This window comes from Ursus americanus, chromosome 12, assembly GCF_024610735.1.
Source record: "Ursus americanus isolate L20-20 chromosome 12, mUrsAme1.1.p, whole genome shotgun sequence".
NCBI classification, from domain to species: domain Eukaryota; kingdom Metazoa; phylum Chordata; class Mammalia; order Carnivora; family Ursidae; genus Ursus; species Ursus americanus.
Genome location: NC_142138.1, coordinates 28,986,486 through 29,005,894, shown reverse-complemented (window position 1 = coordinate 29,005,894; position 19,409 = coordinate 28,986,486). Strand labels below are relative to the sequence as shown.

Genomic DNA, 19,409 nt, shown 5'->3' with positions numbered 1-19,409 from the left:
TGACTTTATTACTTCAGAGCCCATTTATATATTCTACACAGTGGGAGGCAGGGGTTCGAGGGTTCAGTGTTGAAGGACTGCAGCTGGAAAAGCAGCACTCCCAGTGACTCAGCAGCCTGCTCCTCTAATCCCTAGGAATGTGGGGGTGTATCATAGTGGAGGAAACAGGACCCATCAGAGAGACAGGATTGCTTGGTTTCCTGGGGGACTGTCTTCTGGGGTGCATTGAGCCAGCTAGTGGGTTGTTCTCCACCCAGTGACCAGAGGGTGGGTGAGTAGTCTTGTCCATCAGATAGAGAAGCCAGTGAGTTGGGCTTCTCTTGGCATTTAGCTGTGGGACTTGGTGTGGACAGCATGGCCTTTGAATGATACAGTCATAGCGGCCTGGTAATTGCTGGGATCAGCGCAGTTGTTGATCCTACGGACCGCAGCAGGGGAGGATCATGGGACTGGGTCCCACAGCCAGAAGTCCAGCTTTGACCGGAGATGCGGAGAGTGACTTACAAAGGGAGTGGAGTGCTGCAGGTGCAACGCGATCAACAACACAATCACCGAGTTCAGGCGAGGTGACCTCATCTGGCCCAGGGCTCTGCTGAACGCAAGAGAGAAAGGAAAAGGGTATGCGTGTTGGGGGAACAGTGGCAGTGAATGAAGAGGACAAAGGCAGAAACATCAGAAAAGCTCTACTCATCTAAATTTGTGGCCAGGTCAGTAAAGCTCTTGTCATTGGGCAAGTGCGAAGGGAGGCTACAAACCCAAACCAAGCACACAGGAAGAGGAGCAGAGCAGAGAGGGTCAGAGCGACCACGGCTGTGGCTGACACACAGGACGACTACCATCTCCCTGTGGAGGAGGCTTCGTGGTCAGAACGAGGGTGACATTTGTATGTATACAATAGACATGTTTGCACTGACTGCTGACGTACTCCCATCAGGCTCCTATAACACAGCAGCATAGACTGGGTGGCTTAAACAACAGAAATTTCTGTCCCACAGTTCTGGAGGCTGGGAAGTCCAAGACCAAGGTGCCGGCAGATTCAGCGTCTTGTGAGAGCAGCTTTCTGGTTCATACATGGCTACTGTCTTGCTGTATCCTCCTATGGGGAAAGAGTCCAGGAAGCTCTCTGGCGTTTCTTTTATAAGGGACTGATCTCATTCAGAGGGCTGCACCCTCTGACCGTATCACCTCCCGAAGTCCCCACCTCCTCATACCATCACATTGGGGGTTAGGATTTTAACATACGAATTTTAGGGGGAAACAAATATTCAGTCCCTAACAACTGTTTTACGAAATCTGTATACAATTTACTCCAGTGCAATTTCTTGTTATGAAATAGTTTGTTAATCTAAAGTTTCAGTTAAAAAAAAAAAGTTAGGGGCGCCTGGGTAGCGCAGTCGTTAAGTGTCTGCCTTCGGCTCAGGGCGTGATCCCGGCGTTCTGGGATCGAGTCCCACATCAGGCTCTTCCACTGGGAGCCTGCTTCTTCCTCTCCCACTCCCCCTGCTTGTGTTCCCTCTCTCGCTGGCTGTCTCTCTGTCACATAAATAAAATCTTAAAAAAAAAAAAAAAAAGTTAGGCACTGCTGAAAAAGAAATGACTGACCCCGGATGGACCCAACCAGTTATTTTTTAGCTTTTCTGCCGAGGCCAGGTTATGATTGTCATGGAAAGAGTTGCTTCACAAATAGCATCCCAACCAGGGACTTTCAATCTTTTCTAAACAGGGAAAGGTGGGAAAGCTGATGTGTGCAAAGTTCTCAACTCCACTGGACCTTTTGGTAAGACAGGAAGTACATCATGGACCCATACTCATTTAGTACGAGCCTGAGGCAGCAGAATTAGGGCGAGGTGGTGCCAAAGCTGCCTAAGCATTATTCTTAGGACCTAAATATTGAAAAAGTTTCAAATTCTGAATTGAAAGAAGGGGATTATTTTCAGCCAGTAGGGAAGTTAAAATTTATGTTATCCTAACTTTTTGACCCTATTTCATTTAATCAGGGTTTTAGCACTCACAGCTATTCCAAAACTATTGATTTTTTTAAAAAACTTGAGCCTGAAAAACAGACAAAAGATTATATATGATATCTGTCTAATGATTTATCTTAAGAATCTGTGAGCTGTGGAATCATGATTGTTAGGACCGAGAGACACCTGTTCACCTTTCTGAAATGAGTTGCTGGAAAGATATTCTGAGATTCAGAAAGGGTAAAGGATACAGTGTTGACCTTTTGGAGACAGGAAACCTTTGATGAACTATAGGACACCAAGACAGTTCATTTAAAAGATGGTTTCAAAGCATTATCTGGGGCTGGTTTCGTATGTGCATTACTGAAGCCCTCGGGTTGTCTTTTTACATAAACCCAGTGAAATAATGGCTCCTGCGTTGTTCATATGTCGGCAGCCCTCATGTGGCATCTTGGCTTCTGGGTTTTGTAACTGCTTTCTGTGTCTTTTGGACAAAATTAAACTTTCCTTACCATTTGACAGCATATAACTTTCCTAAGATGGGCGTTAAGGAGAAAAGAGACAGGAAAAGGTCACCAATACCATCTCCATGTAATTAAGGCAGCTAAATAAAATTGTCACTAATGACATTTACTTGACTGTATCATATGAGTCCCTGCTCTGGCCTGCAAGTAAGTTAAGGATCAATTGCTCGTAATATGTACAGACTGTAAATCTTTGTTGCAGGTAATAGGGTATATTTTTTTTAAGACAGCCTTATTTTAGGGCTGTGTTTAGGCTTGTGAATTCTCCCTCTTTGCTTCTTTCTCTCTACCTGTCTCGGTCTCTCTGTCTTCAACTCTCTCTCTATATATACATATATATGTACCTACACTCACATTTATATATATGGATGAACATATGTGCCTACCTGTATACATACATGTAAATGTATGTGCATATGTTTTTGTAAGGTAATAATAATCAGTGGAGGGGCGCCTGGGTGGCTCAGTCGCTAAGTGTCTGCCTTTGGCTCAGGGCATGATCCAAGGGTCCTGGGATCGAGCCCCACATCAGGCTCCCTGCTGCACTGGGAGCCTGCTTCTTCCTCTCCCACTCCCCCTGCTTGTGTTCCCTCTCCTGCTGGCTGTCTCTCTGTCAAATAAATAAATAAAATCTTAAAAAAAATAATAATCAGTGGAGGAGAAGTTAAAAGTTAGAAAAAATAGCTTCAAACTTTGATTTATAGGCTCAGATTGACCACCTACCAAGGTATAAAATGTAATCAAGCAACCAATTTGTTTTCTTTTAACTCTTAAAAGACCCTAAAAATCAAAAGTAATCTATGAATTTTTGGGGGGGAGGGTGGGGAGTTCTGGATGTGGAATTCATGAAAGTGTGTGGAAGTTAAGACTTCTAAGCTGCTGAGCTTAAACTTAGAAGTTTATACCAGTAAGAATGAGTCCGAAACAAAATTGTATTTTCCCCTATTGAACACATCATTATTTGGGTACACAATAAATAATTCCATAGGGATACTAAGAATAACACAAGCTCCTGGCCTTCTAATCTTAGGTGATATGTAAGGTCTCTCAAGGTTTTAGGGATGGGGAATGGAAGGTGACACAGAACATTCCATTTGCACTGGGAATGTTTGCTGGGAAAAGAGATGATTGTGAATCACGGGTTGCATCCACTAGCTAACAGGTCAGAGAGAGGCCTTGGCAGTAGAGGGACCGTGCGTTGTGTCCTGAAGACACGAAAAAATATGAATCTGTTGAAGAAGTGCACGTAAGTTTGCCGCTAGAATTTAGGGTGAAACGGGAGGCCGAAGAGTCCTCTGAAGGAGCTCCAAGTTTCCTTCCCATCAGGCTTCCTCTGTGAAGACTTTCCTGACAACTGAAGTTGCTAGTCTCCTTCTCTGTGTCCCCATGAGTTTTGCATATTTCTATTGTTGGATTTTTCACACCCAGTTTAATTGTTCATGTCTGATTTCCGTACTTATCCTCAAAATAAACAATGTCAGGACTGTCTCCCAGTTCTTATCATAAAACCTGGAAAATAGTAAGTGCTCCATACCTGTTTATTGAACACACACATGAATGACTGGCTGTCTGGAGGAGTGAATGATTATGCACAGTTTGGGGATGAGAAAGTCAAGAATCGCCTTGGCTGTTAGGCAACACTTCATAAAACCTTGATGGTTTCATTTTTCTCCTCCAGATTGCTTGCAGCATATAATAGTCTTACCGATAAACACCTGACTGGCTATTTTAACAATACAAGGATAAGGCGGCATCTCCTGAGATCAGGCCTGGTAAGATTTGGTTTACTTCCTACCTGTTTCATTAAATCCAGTAGTTCTCTCTCCCTTTTCTGGTTTCCTCTTTGAGCTAATCAGGGACATCTTCCCCCTTCCCCCCCCCCATTTTAGAAAAATTACTTCTTTTCCAGACTCTGATTTATCTTTTTGAAGCTATGTTTCAAAAGATAGGAAGAGAGGTCACAATGACCACTAAGGCTACTTATATATATTGAGGGAAAACCCTAGGAGCTTCCAATGGCATATTTTACTTGTTTGTTTATTCATTCATTTATTCAACACATATTTATTGAACACATCAAATGAGCCAGGAACTGTTAGGGATTAAGCATAGAGAAGACTTTACTGTCTTCAGGAAAAAATATTATTTTTAATAATCACAGAATATGGTGTGCAAGACATGAACAGTTCAAAATTTCCCCTTGAATTTTAAAAACCTGTTTCATTTCCCGGATGGTTTATTGGTAACATTAGTGTCTTTCCTTAGCTCTAAAACTATCATTTCCACAAGATTTCCATTCTTCTAAATGTGTTTAATGTGAAAACCTTTAAAAAATACTATAGCTGTCCATTGAAAGAATGGGCTTGGTTACAGAAAGCGTGAGTAACGATTTTAGCTGTTTACCTTCTTAAAACACAGTGGATTTCCTTAACTATTGTTGCCATGGTGTTGAAAGGATATGCATTGCGTTTCTAATTGTTGTTTATGTGCTTGGCACTCTGGTTGGTTAGATCTCAAGAGAGCTTGCTTCTTGTCTCCTGGGGCTTTGTTATCAGACAGACCTGGCTGAAACCCGGCTCTGCCATTTACAAGTCATAGACTCTTGAGCAATTCAGGTACTTCACTTTCTCAGCTCCAGCGTCCTGGGTTGTAGAATGAAGACCATGATACCCAGCCCTCAGGATTGTTGTCACAATAAGAGACGTGTAATAAATGCTTGTTGCAATTATTGTGGTTACTATTAACATTACTTCTTTGGGTAACAATCTGTGAGCTTTATGTACAAATGGGAAGGACTTTGTATTTACTCATCAACATCATTAACAAGCATTTATTGAACATTGGTTATGTGCATGACAACTCAAATACGGAAGATTTCTCTACAACGGGTGGCTCAAATACAGTTCCTGACTCAGCAGTGTTCAGCATCATTTGGGAACTTGTTAGAAAATGCAAATTTTAGAGCCCCACCCCAGACCTATTGAGTCAGAAGCTGTGCGGAGGGGCCCACCAATCTGTTTTTCAACTTGTTTTCTGATTCTGATGCAGGCTCAAGTTTAAGAACTTCTGCCCTGTAGGAGCTTCCAGTCTAGTTGGGGAAATCAGATCTCCCAGAGGGGAGAGGGCAATGACACCTGTTAACTGGGGAGGGGGCCACAGTACAGGATGTTCTCAACATTTTTTCTCTGTTGGAAACAAATGGCATGATATCCCATGAACAACACATTTCAAAGACTGTAACTGAGTTATTTGTGATCGGAAATATTTCTAGAACCCTACCCCTTTCTTTTTTCCATTGGAAAAAAAAAAGATACATGAAAAAAGATTGTCAGTATCCAATCACTTGTAACATAACTCTCCTTGGTCTCTGAGCTCTAATACATTGCCATGACAGTGTTATAAAACTAGTTATCAAAATTAAGAAATATGTGGGCTTGGATTAGACTTGAACGAGCAGCGCATAATTAAGCGGAAAGGAAGAAGATGACCAATCCAGGAAGGATAGCACCCTCTGTTTACAAAAGATACAGAAAAATACAACAAATATACCCTTAGGAAGGAGTAAGAGAAAAGAAAACCGAGTAAATAAAAAACAGAAACTACCACTCTTGGCATTTTCAACGATGCCAATTGAAATCAGTCTGGAATATTTTATATCTGCAGCACTGCGTAATCTGAAAAAAATCTGAATCACGACAAATTAAATTACATTCTGGATTGGAGAGTGGAATGAGAAAAAGCAGTGTGAAAATAAAGTAATGAAACCAATTATTTTTAAAACAAACTGATGAGCACCTCTGTAGCTTACATGTTTTGCCCTTCAGAGTTATTTCCTGTAAGATCATCAGTCCTGTGATTACTGCTCCTATTCATTGTTTCAAGGTAGCACCCCACTTCCTCTTTCCAAATGTGTTAAAAAAAAAAAAAAAGAAATGAAAGGAACACCTGGGTTCCATCAAGGGGACATTGTGACTCTAATGAAAACCTTGCTTTAAACATAAAGTGCACCACCTGTGTGTGTTTTCTCAATGATGGGTATATGAGACTGATTTTTTTCCTTATGAAATAGTCATTAAAAGTGAACATTTATCAACCCTAGTAGTATACTCTCTCATGCTTAGAAGACACTGCCACTCTCTTTCTGTCTCTCTGTGGCACTCTCTCTCCCCTTTTGGTAATGAACAATACATTTTCTGCTTTGTATTTCCATGTGTGTTTTATTTATTCCTGACAGATCACAAGAAGTGGAAGAATACTTTCTGAAAAAGAATACAAACTAAATATCATGAAGAGGGATCACCAAAAATATATCCGGGAATGCCTAGCTCAGGCTATTTTCCATAAGGTTCTTGATATGGAGGTAAAGTATTTACATTTTCTTTATAATAGATATTTTCTAATATGACAATTAATAATACTTCTGTATCCAGAAGCAGAGGAATTCCTCCTGTATTTCATTAAAAAGGAATGGAACAAGGTACCCTGAGAAATACTCCACACCTCTCTAGGTAGCAAGGAGCCAAGAGACTGAAGGAAGCTTTTCTCCATTTCAGTTAGGGAAAAATATGGACATCATTATATATTTTGTGGTATTTAATTTAACAAATGTAGATTTTTAATCCATAATGGCTACTCTAAAACATACCAGCCCTCACCATCTGTACCTCAATTTCCATTTGCTAAAAAAAAAAGTGACATCTGTTTAAATATCAGTAATTCCACTGCCATGAATTATTTCAGATTTGTTATTCTTTTAAGGCTCTGAAGCTGAGCCGTATGCTGAATTTCAGGGAAGAGGCATTGAAACATCTGCTGTCCCTCCTACTTTAGGCCACATTGGTCAGCATAGATTCATAAACCAAGCATCAACAACTTTTTTTTCAAGTCTGACATGGCATTTTTAGTAGGATATCTAGCTAACTTGATAAATTATTTTAGCCTTGCTCCATAGAACTTATAGTTTCAAACATCAACACCATTTTAATCTCCGTGAAAAAGCATGTCACTTCTTGGCTTGGCCATACAGCAGTAAATCAGAAAACTTGGCTGGTAAAATCATTGACCTGTGAGTGTAGTAAACATTTATGAACAACTGTGGAATCGCCGGTAAACCAGTACGAAGTGCAGCGCCACTGAAAATATTTACTATTATGCTGCCATTATATTAGCAAGTGTTGTGTTGAAATAAGATGTATACGATCTGTTAACTCAGGAGTTCATTGTATGCTTTATATTATGTGCATGAATTATGTGGGATCATTGTTTATGGTCCCCAAATTCACTTGCTCATAAAAGTATTAGTTGGAATTCTGCAACTAGTGTTAAAAAAAAAAACAGTAGAGTAAATTAATCTATATCTAGTTTCAAATTTACCCAATAGGCACCAAATTTTGTATTAGGCACCAAATTTGTATTTGATCCTTCAAGTTTAGTTTTCCAAACTTTCAAGTCATTGACACATCATAACTATTAAATATGTTATTATTTAAGAGTCTTCATACATTCTTGAAGTTTGGAATAGATACCTTAGATAAGTGTTAATATGTAATATATAATTTTATATAATGTAATATATATAGTTATGATGTGTAATATATTAATATAATTAACAAATGGAATAGCTGTCTCTAAATTGTCACATTTGTCTCACATATAGTTTATGCCGATGATGCTGTTTACCAATGGTGTTACATTAATATTCATGTATTCGTGCTTACAAGAAACATCAATCATTAATTGTAGGCTTACCATGTACCAGTATGAAGCTACGTGATGTAGCTGTGAGATATAAACACAAAAAATCCAAAGCCAAAAAGATCAAAAAACAAAACAAAAAACTATTGTAGAAAGTGATCACATGCTAGGAGAGAGGGAAAACAGACTCGGCTCAGGGAAGAAGGGGATGATGACTTGCCTCGGTCAGAGTCAGAGGACGCGGAACAGAGGACCTGCTATTTGAACTGGACCTTGAAGGCTAAACGAGGCGTCACAGGAAAGCAGGAGAAAGGCACTGGAGAGAGTGAGGACAGCGGGCGTGAGGTTAGAGAAGAAAGGTCTTCGTGGATGGGCAGGAAAGCTCACTGAGGCCAGACCGCACGGTGGGTTGGTTGGAAGAGCAGTAGGAAGTGACACTCTTCAGTAAGCTGGGCCCGGGTTTCTGGAGGGCCTTCAATCCCCAGCGAGGGTTGGAGTGGAGGTGATGAGGCGATGAGATGTTTTTTCAGCAGGGGCGTGAAATAAATGAGCAAAGCCGTGTTAGAAAGATGATGTTGCTAAAAATGTGGGAGATGGATTAATGAGCTGGAAAAGATTGCGGGTGGGAGGTCAATTAGGAAGCTGTTGCCGAAGGGTGAGAGCTAACAGCAGTGGTGGAGACGCCGGGGAGAGGCAGCAGTCCCCGATGAGAGGAGATGTGACGGGGAGAGAGATGACGCTGCCTGGAGGAGGGCGTGGGAGAAGGAGCCGGAGCACCGCGCGGGGGCGCTAGCGCGGCGGGTGGCGCGCACTGCGGGAGCTCGGGGTCGGCCGCGGGGCCAGGAAAGAGCCCTCGCGCGGTGGACAACCAGCCCCCGGAGACGTGTCCTGGAAGCCGGCGGGCTCCCCCAAGCTGCCAAGTGGTGAAACCGGGAAGTGCTGGGGAAAAGAAGGAATTCCGTCTGACCCAGCGACGAAGACGTTGGTGGCCTTGCTGAGGACAGAGGGCTGCAGATTCGGAAATACAAGGAAGATGGCAAATGGCTGGTAGTGAGTGTAATGAGGTTTGGTGATCAGTGGGTGAGAGAAGAAAGGGAAGTGTCCAAAGAGGGCTGACGATGATAATCGGTAGGGAAAGATCGAGTCTGCAGGGTCCCACAGGCCGCACGAGGGGATCAAGAACACAGAAAAAACACTTTTCAAATGCCCTCAAATGTGTCTGAATGATTTCAGATAGAATCCTAAGCAGCTTGCTTTTTACATGACGTTTATTTTATTTTTTTTAAAGATTTTATTTATTTATTCGACAGGATAGAGACAGCCAGCGAGAGAGGGAACACAAGCAGGGGGAGTGGGAGAGGAAGAAGCAGGCTCATAGTGGAGGAGCCTGATGTGGGGCTCGATCCCATAACGCCGGGATCACGCCCTGAGCAGAAGGCAGACGCTCAACCGCTGTGCCACCCAGGCGCCCCCATGACGTTTATTTTTAAATTATATAATTGATGTATTACAGAAAATTAGGGAAACACCGTAAAGTATAAAAAGGAAAATAACCACATAGAATCCTTCCTCTCAGAGAGGACTGCTGTTGACATACTCACATTTCCTTTTAGTCTCTATTCATATTTATGTATTAATAAAAACATGCTATATTGTGAAAGGACAGGATCTTGTGAAAAATAAGTAAATGAATAAATAAAGAGCAAAGAAACGGGAAGTTAGTGTCCAGTAGACCGAGCTTCAGATGACAGACAGCTCCACCACTGACCAGACGTGTGACGGGGGTAAGTTCAAGGTCCTCTGCCTCAGTTTCTGCACTGGTGGAATGAGACTGCTTTGCAATTAGCATTAAGAAGAGAAGACCCACAAGATGCCCCTTCCTGGCATGGGGCAGCCACACAGTTTGAACTTGATCAATTAAATTGTATTTCTGTGCAATTCCATATTTTACGTTTCTCCTGCATGACATGCATTTTCCTTTTTTTTAAAACAAAATCTTTATGAATCTTAAGGATTATATTCTATTCCATTATATGGATGTGCCCCAAAGTTAACCATTCCCTTTTAGGTTTATATTGCTCCTGAATTTTTGCTTTGAAGAAAAAATTCCCTTCAGATAGCATCTTTGTGTATAACACAGATATGTTTTCTTTTACTTCTGATTTCCTCCTCGGTTTAGAAATGAAACGTATTGGTTAAAGGGTAGGGACACTTTTGACTGCTTTATGTTAGGAATCTGCTTTCCAAAGAGTTGTACCAATTTATAGTCACACTCGCACTCTTATGCAGGTGACTCTTCTTCATCTCAGTGACAACGGGGGGGGGAGGGTAAGTGGGAATACAGTTAGCTGGTGGGATTATTTTCCGCTAAAAAAAATCTTTGCTGTAATTGACATGATCCTCTCCTCTTCTTTCCCATATGCTTAGCGTTATCATCAGCTTGAAATTAAAAAAAACCTGGAGACCTTAGCTAAGAAGGAGCGAATTCAGAGATTTAAGGTAAAGAGCTACATAATTCTTGTACTTTATAATATTATTTTATGACTTTAAAAGTCAATAGTGCTGTTATTGAAGCTTTTTGAGGCACTTTACTTTTGAGTAACTCATAGCTAAAGTCAGGTGTTCGTTTCACCACCATTGGCCACCATTATTTCCGAAGATCATGGCAAAATAGGAGCTTCTTCCGCAATTTTGTAAGGTACCAAGCTTTCAAAGGAAACATGGAAACACTCAATTCAAGTTTGAAATTTTGCTTTTGTCTTTTCTTGATTGATATGTGACAGAGGCCCAAGGATTTTTGTTTTGTGTCTTAAAAAGCTGAAAATAGTTGGTGATGTTGCCAGTGTGCTGGAAATTGGCATTCTAAGAATTATCCAATGGCCCATTTTCATGCAAACGTGCCCCTTGAAAAGAGATGGTAGGAAAGACCTACCTCGGCAAACAAAAGCATAAGATTTAGACATTCTGTACAAGGCATTTTAAAATTCCTTATTTGTTTTTATTTTTATTTTTATATTTGATATCCCTTCTTTGAAGTGAACTTATGAAACATATAAATTTGAATCAGGAGATGAGAGACTTGATTAAGCATGTCTGAAAAGTCTCAGTTTAGGTTGGCGGTTTTATTCAGTTTCTCGAGCCATTCAAATGCACAGGCTATTCTTCATTTCTGTGTCATCTTACAAATGTGGGGCCCAAGACACATTTCACAAACTGAGGAATATTAGTAAAGCTTCTGGAGAATTGGTTGCCACATAAGGCGGTAATTTTTCCCTCTTGCCTGATAGACTCAAATCTGTCTTTTTCATCATGGCCAAAAGATAGTCTTGTTACAGAAGTGTTGTTAAATAACAGCAGATAGGACAGTTTTTCAAGATCAGAAAAGTTGGTGTGTAGAGATTTGTGGTTAATTCAACTTTGCCAATATTGTCCTACATCAAGGACTGAGTTACAGATTCTATAACTTACTGCTGAAAGGTTGATGGAGAAAAATGGTCCCTGGAAATAGCGAAGAACGCTGCCGAAAGCCGTGTGGGATTCCCTTTCACCCAGATTGCCGGACAGGTGGACTAAGAAGCACATGAACATGTTACAACATTGGCAGAAATTCCTGATAGACACTCCAGTTCCTCCCTATATGACGTTTATTCATAACAATTTTCACTTTATAGCTGCATTTGGTGAAAGACCTATGATTTAGGTTCCTTTTATATAATATGCAACCCTTTTGCTTGGGGCATGATGTAATTATTTTTTTAAGGTAGAAAAGTAATAGTGTCTGGTAGTCGTTACTGACCAGAGCTGTGAGGAACATCGTGCTGCTTGTAGTGATCTACTTAAAGCAGATTCATAAATATTCTTGCTAAAACCCAGGATATGCTGTATCCGTAGCTATTTCTTTGAGGACAGCTATTTCTTCCAATATAGAAATTCCCGATTCTCATTACCACACCCAATGTCCCACTACAGCTGTGGAAACTTTCTGTCATGAGAGACCTCAGGAGGAACACTTTTGAAAGTAATGAGAAAGGACTTCTTCAGGCATATAGTATCTCTGTAACCTGTCAGGCAATAACCTAACCTCGATTGCTAATTATGTATCCATTTGTTCAATCACTTTCTTATTCTAGGGAGAACCCACAAGATGGTCTATAGAAAATAACATGGCAATCCTGTCTCCCCACCCCCCAGTTGGCCCAAAGACTAACCGTGGCCATAGTGTCCTGGTCGATGAAGGACATTCCAGTCCAATAACACCGGTGAGTCATATTAAACGCTCTGTCATGGACCATTCTGACTAAATAATATGTAATTTCTAATTACTCTCAGAAGGAATTCTCTCTGAGTGTTTGTTGGTATAATTCTGTGAATCCTACGGGATGCCAGTGCGGTCTTGTATCTGTTCAACTGTTTTTAGCGAACGTCCTACTTTCAATCAGTATCGCCCCTGTCAAGTCCATTTTGCTTGTCACTGCTAGAGTAGTTTCCTTAAAGTGCAGATTACTTGTTACTTACATACCCAAATGCCTTCACTGGCTTTGTGACATTTTTAGAAAAACCTAGACTCTTTCACCTGACATTTAAGACCCTAAGCCAAATGACCTCAGTTTAGCCAACCCAATATTTCCCCTCATGATTACCCTTTACCACTCGACAATGCAGCAAGGTTGAACCACTAGTCGTTGTGTATATGTCCTATGTTTTGTGACCTCTGGATTTTGTCCTTGCTCTTCCCTCCACTCTCACCTTATCTGTCAAACTTATTTATGCACACAAACTCAATCATACTGTATAGCATGTTGGACTAGATACTTATATTTGTGTTTCTTTTATCTAAAGCATGGACAAATACTCTAACATAAACACAGTTAAATGTGCAGAGATTCTATTTAAAGAAATTGCACAAGCCGACATTTCATTCCAGTTTGATTCATTTATAATATAGCTATGGGATTAATTTGAAGGAAGGTGAGGTAGCTTGCAACAATATAGGTACAGGAAAAGATTTGCAGAATGTTTGCTGGAGGTTGATGGTTTAAGTTGTAAATGAATTGCTTGATCACATCTGTATTCTTGCTTTGCGTGGCCTAATATACTTCCTTGTTAGCATGAACATTTTTTGGATTGCACAATATTTATAGAGAAATTGCAAAGCTTTCACAGATTGTTGAAGTAGGTTCATCTTGTATAGTGTTAAGCTTTGACATTTTTCAAAGGTAAATATGTTTTGACATTTCCCGATGAACAGCTCAAGTTATGAAAAGCAACCGTTTTCCCTTTGTTGTTACCATATTTCCAAGCTTCATTTAAATGTATACGTACACAAATAATTCTTTTTTTGGATGGCAAATTCACTAGGCTCTCAAAAGCTTAACCTGGTTGAAACAAAAGAAACAATCAAGTGCTGTTTTCTATCTTCCCACCTGTTTCAGAGAGGAGAAACCCTTGAAAGGCTTTCTTTTCAATTTTCCAGCTGAACACCCTCAATAAGTAGTTTATGATACATCCAGGAGATCTTAATGTGGCAGGAGTGAGAAAGTAATTTGAAAATTACAGGAAACACTGACACCAGCACTTTAGAAGCCTTTCTGTCTGGTAAGCCGCACTTCCTCACTTGGCCACCCCCTGTGGTGCTTTCGCACCGTAAGGGATCCCTATGGTGATCTTGGAATTGTGGCTCCCATTTTACAGAAATACAAATCTTCCTTTTCGTTCTCCCAGCCTGGATACATATCCTTTAAATTTGACTCCTGACCTCCAAGTGCCGTGGAGATGGAGAGAATAATCCTCTTGGGATATTGCCATTGATTTTTCTTTTAACTTTCTTGAATGAAGAAAGCAAGCATCCAGTGAATAGCTATTGCACTTGGTCACTAATTGAACCTAAACCGTCAGAGTAGCATATAGGATTTTAGCTGCACCATTCCCATTACAACTGTGGAAAGCCATTCAACTCGTTCTGCACAAGCTTGGAAAATTCACCCCCAGAGATCATCTAGTAAGAATTAGAAATGCTCAGCTAAGCTGGGTAATCACCAGGTAGTCCATTTCAGTTCACATTTTGGTACAGTTTTGAAAATGTTAAGCTACAGTGCCATATTTATTCCAAGAAAATATATTACAAACAGTTGAAAATATAGCAAATTTAAGGTGGCTTCTGATGTGAACTACAACAGTTTGTAGCTCACAGCTGTTAGTTGAATGATGCAAATTCGTTTTTAGATATAAATGTAATCAGTTAAACATTTGACTGCCATATTCATCTAACTGAATGATATCTGTATGCAAATGTGGGAAATAAAATTTAGAAGACAGAAGCCAGTAGATCATGTTCTAGTTTATAGTAACCTGCTTTCTTGAATCCCTACATTAGATTCTCAATGTGTTTGTGTTCAGTTGAATTATGTGACAGGAAACAGTCTTAGGCATATTTGTTTTACAGAGTTCAAAAGAATTCTTTTGGGTGATCTGATTCCCCTGTCCAGAAACCTCTAGTTTGATTTATCTCTGTGGGTTTTAAGACATTTTGTCTTTTGGCTCATGTAGTCTCATGTCCTGTTTTTTAAAATCAAATGTTGCCTTTGTCAATCCACTTGGCTCTCTGTATTGGTCATGAAATAGGTGTGTGTGCAGAGACCCAAAATAACAATGACCTAAACATAAGGATGCCCTCCCCACACAACACACTTATGTGAATCTCCACTGGTGTGCTCATCTCTACTCTATGAAGTCATCAAAAGCTCAGACTCCTAATGTGTCATTAATCTGCCAAACCTCGTGTGTTGTCTTCATTTACATAAGCCAAGATGGCAGATCACCATGTGGATATTTCAGCCACAGGGAAGGGGGTAAGGGGAAAGTGACAACACACTTCTTCTAAAGGCATGATCTGGAGGTTTCATATATCACTTCTGCTCATATCTTATTGGCTGAAACTGAGGCATATATCTGGACAGAGTTGCAAGAGATGCTGGGAAATACAGTCTTTATTTATGATAACCATGGTCCCTGATAAAAATTCTATTACTAGTGACAAAAGAAAAACAGATATTGGGGAATATTATTTTAGCTACCCTTCCCATGTCTGTCTCACAACTGGCTTTCTAAATACCTGGTTGTTCAAATTTATCATTCTTCTCTGTTCATCCATTTTCTTCTCTTGCTCTTACATTTGAATAAAATCTTCTGTGAAAACTTGAATTTTTCCTAGTCTCATTGGTTTATGCCAGATAACATTTAGTTCTAAGTTCTGTTATGTCTTAGATATTCTGTTATTGTTGTTATTGTCTCTTTGGCAATATTTGTGTAGTTTGTTTGGCACTAATTGTCTGTGTTGCCATTAGATGTTAAAAATTACTTTTCAATTTTCTCATTCTGCTTATAACTGGAATCCAATGAATGTTGACTTAACAAAATCAGACAGCAACATATGACATGCTTGTCAAGATGGCACTCAGACCAGTTTTTGGTAGTAGGAGCTGCCCTATCATCATGTTTTTATGGATTTACACAGCACTTTTCCAGAGTTGAATATTTGTTGTTCACTGTTCTTGAGTCAGTGCATTAAGCCTTATTCATGAGTCATTTACATACCATCCTTCTAACCCTCTTACCCAAATATGCATGTATTATTCCTAACAGGTTTCCAACTTTTTTGTTTTAATAGAACAACAGGGCCAAAAGCCCTGTTTTTTTTGGGGGGGGGTGTTTTTTTCTTTTTGAAACATTGCTGATCTTTATACTAAACTTACAGTGTTCTGTCAGTGCCACAGACAGCATTTCTAATGCTCCATACTGGTACTTTTGGTATTCTCCGCCGTACATTCTTGATTAGAAAATGCATCAGTCAGGGTCTCAGCAGGAAACAGATGGCTCACACAAATAGGGTAATTAGGAAGAGTTTAATAAAGAAACTATTTACAAAGATGCCGGCAGGATTAAGGAAAACCAACTGGGGATGTTAAGCATGTTGGGTCAGCACCCTGGGAAGCACAGCACCTAGGCCGGAGAGGGAGGGGTAAGGCCTGGGTACCAGCACCAGCAGGCAGTCCTTACAAGCTAGGAGAGGAAGGCCTGACGCGAGCTGTGGACTCGGTAGAGGGACCCAGCTGGCCCTTCCAGCCTTGGTGGGAAGGGTTCAGGAGAAATCAGACCTCAACCTCTTGCCTCTTGTCTTCTGCTCTCCTGCCAGTGCCTTTCATTGGCCAAGTCCAACTGGAATCCAAAGATTAGTTGGTGTAGTCCATAAAGAGATGACTCCCAGATGGCAGGGCAGGGCTGAGAAGGCAGAGAAGAGCAAATGGAAAACATCCAGCCCGGAAAACATCTCCATTTTCACACAGTGTTTTCCAATTGCCAGTTACTTTTTTTCATTTTTGCTTTCTTGGCATTTCAAGGGAGAAGTTAAATAAATGGTAATGCATTATAGTTAAGCATCGCCTTTCCTCTTTTTGAATCGTGTTGTCTGCTTTTACGTGAGTACCATTCTGGAGATGTGAAGGACTCACAGCAGTTTATGTTGAAAACATCTAAGCGGAAAGGAGTCCATTCCAATCATGTTGCTCTAGATCTCTAAAATAGGAACATTATTCAAGGTAATATTTGATTGAGGAAAGCCGTTTAATGCGCTGAATAAATTAGGTATTGTCAGCAAGTTTACAAAACGAATAAAATACAGGAACCTAACAGAGAAGAACATCTCCTTTGTCTAGAATACTCTATAATTGTGGCATTTAGTTATGTAGAGGACTTCCACGCCATATGTTTTAACAAATACTTTGGGTCATGAGGCTATGTATAATGGAAGGACATAATTAAAGTTTAATCTGTTCAGTAAAAAGCCACCATTAATTACTCTAGGCAATTTGTTGGGTTATTAATTGGTTCTGGAAACATGTCAAGATACTAATTTAAATGGAATTTTTTTCCCTAATTGTCTAGACATCTCCTCGACCATACACTGCCCCAGGAAATATGCAGCCTCCAATTCGATTAAAGCCTCTTCCCAGTAATCCTGCGGTAGGAACTGTTCCAAAGATAACTTCGGGGTCCAGATTGAAAACCTCATTGCTGGAAAATGAAGCTCCGTTTCCCATTGGGGTAAATGTTACTTTTTCAAGAAATATCTTTTTATTCTTCATTAGAATGCTCGATTATCGCAGGTTTTAAGATGCAAGATTCAATTAATCTACTCAGTGAAATTTATATTGTGCACTGACTAAGCATTTACTATGTACTTCTGTTTAATTATATCTTACTTTAACTGGAAGGCCTATGATTTCTATGCTATTTAGCAAAATGAGTAAGGAATAGATTTGTAATAATATAAGGTTATCTTTCATTAATTTGAATGGTCGTATGAAAAACAAAGAGAAACATCTTACAGCCGGATATGACTTCTATCAGAATAGACCCAGTGTTGACTGATTCTAAATTTTAAATGCATGAAACCTAGAAAATGAAACTTTCCAAGAATAGGCTTGCATTTGCATGCCGACTTACTTTACCATCAGTGTATGAAATTGCTTCAAGTTTGACTCTGGAGAAGGTTGGATATAGAAGAAAAAGAATGTCCCTCTTTAAAAAGTGGTGGATTAATCACACATAGGAGCTTGACTTTGCTCCTTTTCAAGGTTATGTCTCTGGTAATTTTAACTTATTTTAACAGAGCACCGGAGGGAAACATGGTAAATATAAAATACAAGTTACTCAAACAGGGACGAATAATTAGGACATTCAGTAATTAGGGAAGGTATCGTTTATATTTCTAACATGAAGAAGAAACATTTGCCATCTTAAGAAAGAACCTGTGTCATAAGAACAATTGTCACTGTGTTCAAATGGGTGAATTTAGTTCCATTTCTTATTAGGAAACATAACATAAATGAAATTAAGGTATTTTTTCTTTTTTTTTTTGAAATTAAGATATTTTTATCTAGAACTGATATAACCTTGATACTAAGAAATTAATCTGGACAAATAAATGATTATGTTTCATAATAAAAGTATAATATGACTCTAAAAATAATAACTAATATTTTATCAATTTAAATGCTTTTCAGCTTATGAAGCACTTTTCATAAAGCTTATTTTAGTAAATTTAATAGTAGTTTCCTAGAAAGCAGGAAAATTTAAACCAAGAGTGGTAGCACTTTGTCTAGGGAATAGCACTAAGTCTAGGAAGAAGCTTGTGGGGTCATAAGTCAATTAGGCTGACGCTCTAGGATCTGGTGTCCACATTGAAAGCAGATTTCCTGTTTCAGCTAGCGTCCAGGAACAGACAGGTCCTGAGAGATTGTCTCACGTTAACGAGAATAACACAGAACAAGCTCATTTGTCTCCCTGTAGTAAAGCAAAATCAGCAGCCAAATCATAACCAGGGCCATTGGTTCACCAGATATCAAGTAACCGAAGCTGTAGAAGCAGCCATCTTCCCCCTATAGACAGATCTACCTGAGAAGCCAGATCACAATGAGAAGGTTGCCTAGTGAGCACGGAATCAGAATGAGGGTATGTAGAGGAATGGAATCAGGTTAAAATGGCTTGATGTACCTATCTCATCTTAGGAATGGGCTTGCCAAAGGTACCAGAAAGCTCAAAGGTCTTTGGCTAAATCCCTGTATCTTCCAGGGTTAACTTTGCCTTAGGACTAGAAATATTTAAAGTCCAATGGGTGGGATTTTATCTCTGCCAGATAGTGCTTGGATGGGTATGTGCCACATTTGCCAAGGTGATTTTATTATTCTTTCTAAGCTTCTATACTTTGATAGACACTTCCCTATTAGATATGTAAATACTACTAATCAAGTAATATTCAAGTTCTGCTCACTAGGGAGGGATTTTTTTTTTCCCTTCCACTGATTTTCCAATTCTGCTCTGAGCCATTGGATGGATTTATTAGCTAAATCTGCATAGGGCCTTTTATTTTCCTGTTCTCAAGTTTTGGGGTATGAGTGATTGAGGGATAGACACTTAATGGTAGCTTACTTAGGCTGACAAGATTGAGATCAATTCCATGTTAATTTAAACTAGCCAAACTTACACTTTTCATTCAGTAATTATTTATTGGGCACTTACTATGGACTAGGTCCTGCTCTAGGCATTAGTGATATATCAATTATCAGGGCAGACAAAAGTCTCTAACTTATTGGAGCTTATACTGTAATGTACATAGACAAACTATACTGCCAGAAGACATGTAATTTTTCCATGGTATTGATGACGAAGA

General features: G+C 39.7%; 1 protein-coding gene across 1 annotated transcript in view; it reads left to right on the top strand.

Moving 5' to 3' along the window:
- Window positions 1-19,409, top strand: part of ERICH3 (glutamate rich 3) — a 94,962-nt gene that overhangs the window by 18,949 nt on the left and 56,604 nt on the right. Inside the window, 5 exon segments of the mRNA XM_087866003.1 lie at window positions 4,167-4,260; window positions 6,723-6,848; window positions 10,610-10,681; window positions 12,313-12,441; window positions 17,123-17,281. Coding sequence (XP_087722129.1) covers window positions 4,167-4,260; window positions 6,723-6,848; window positions 10,610-10,681; window positions 12,313-12,441; window positions 17,123-17,281 — 580 coding nt within the window.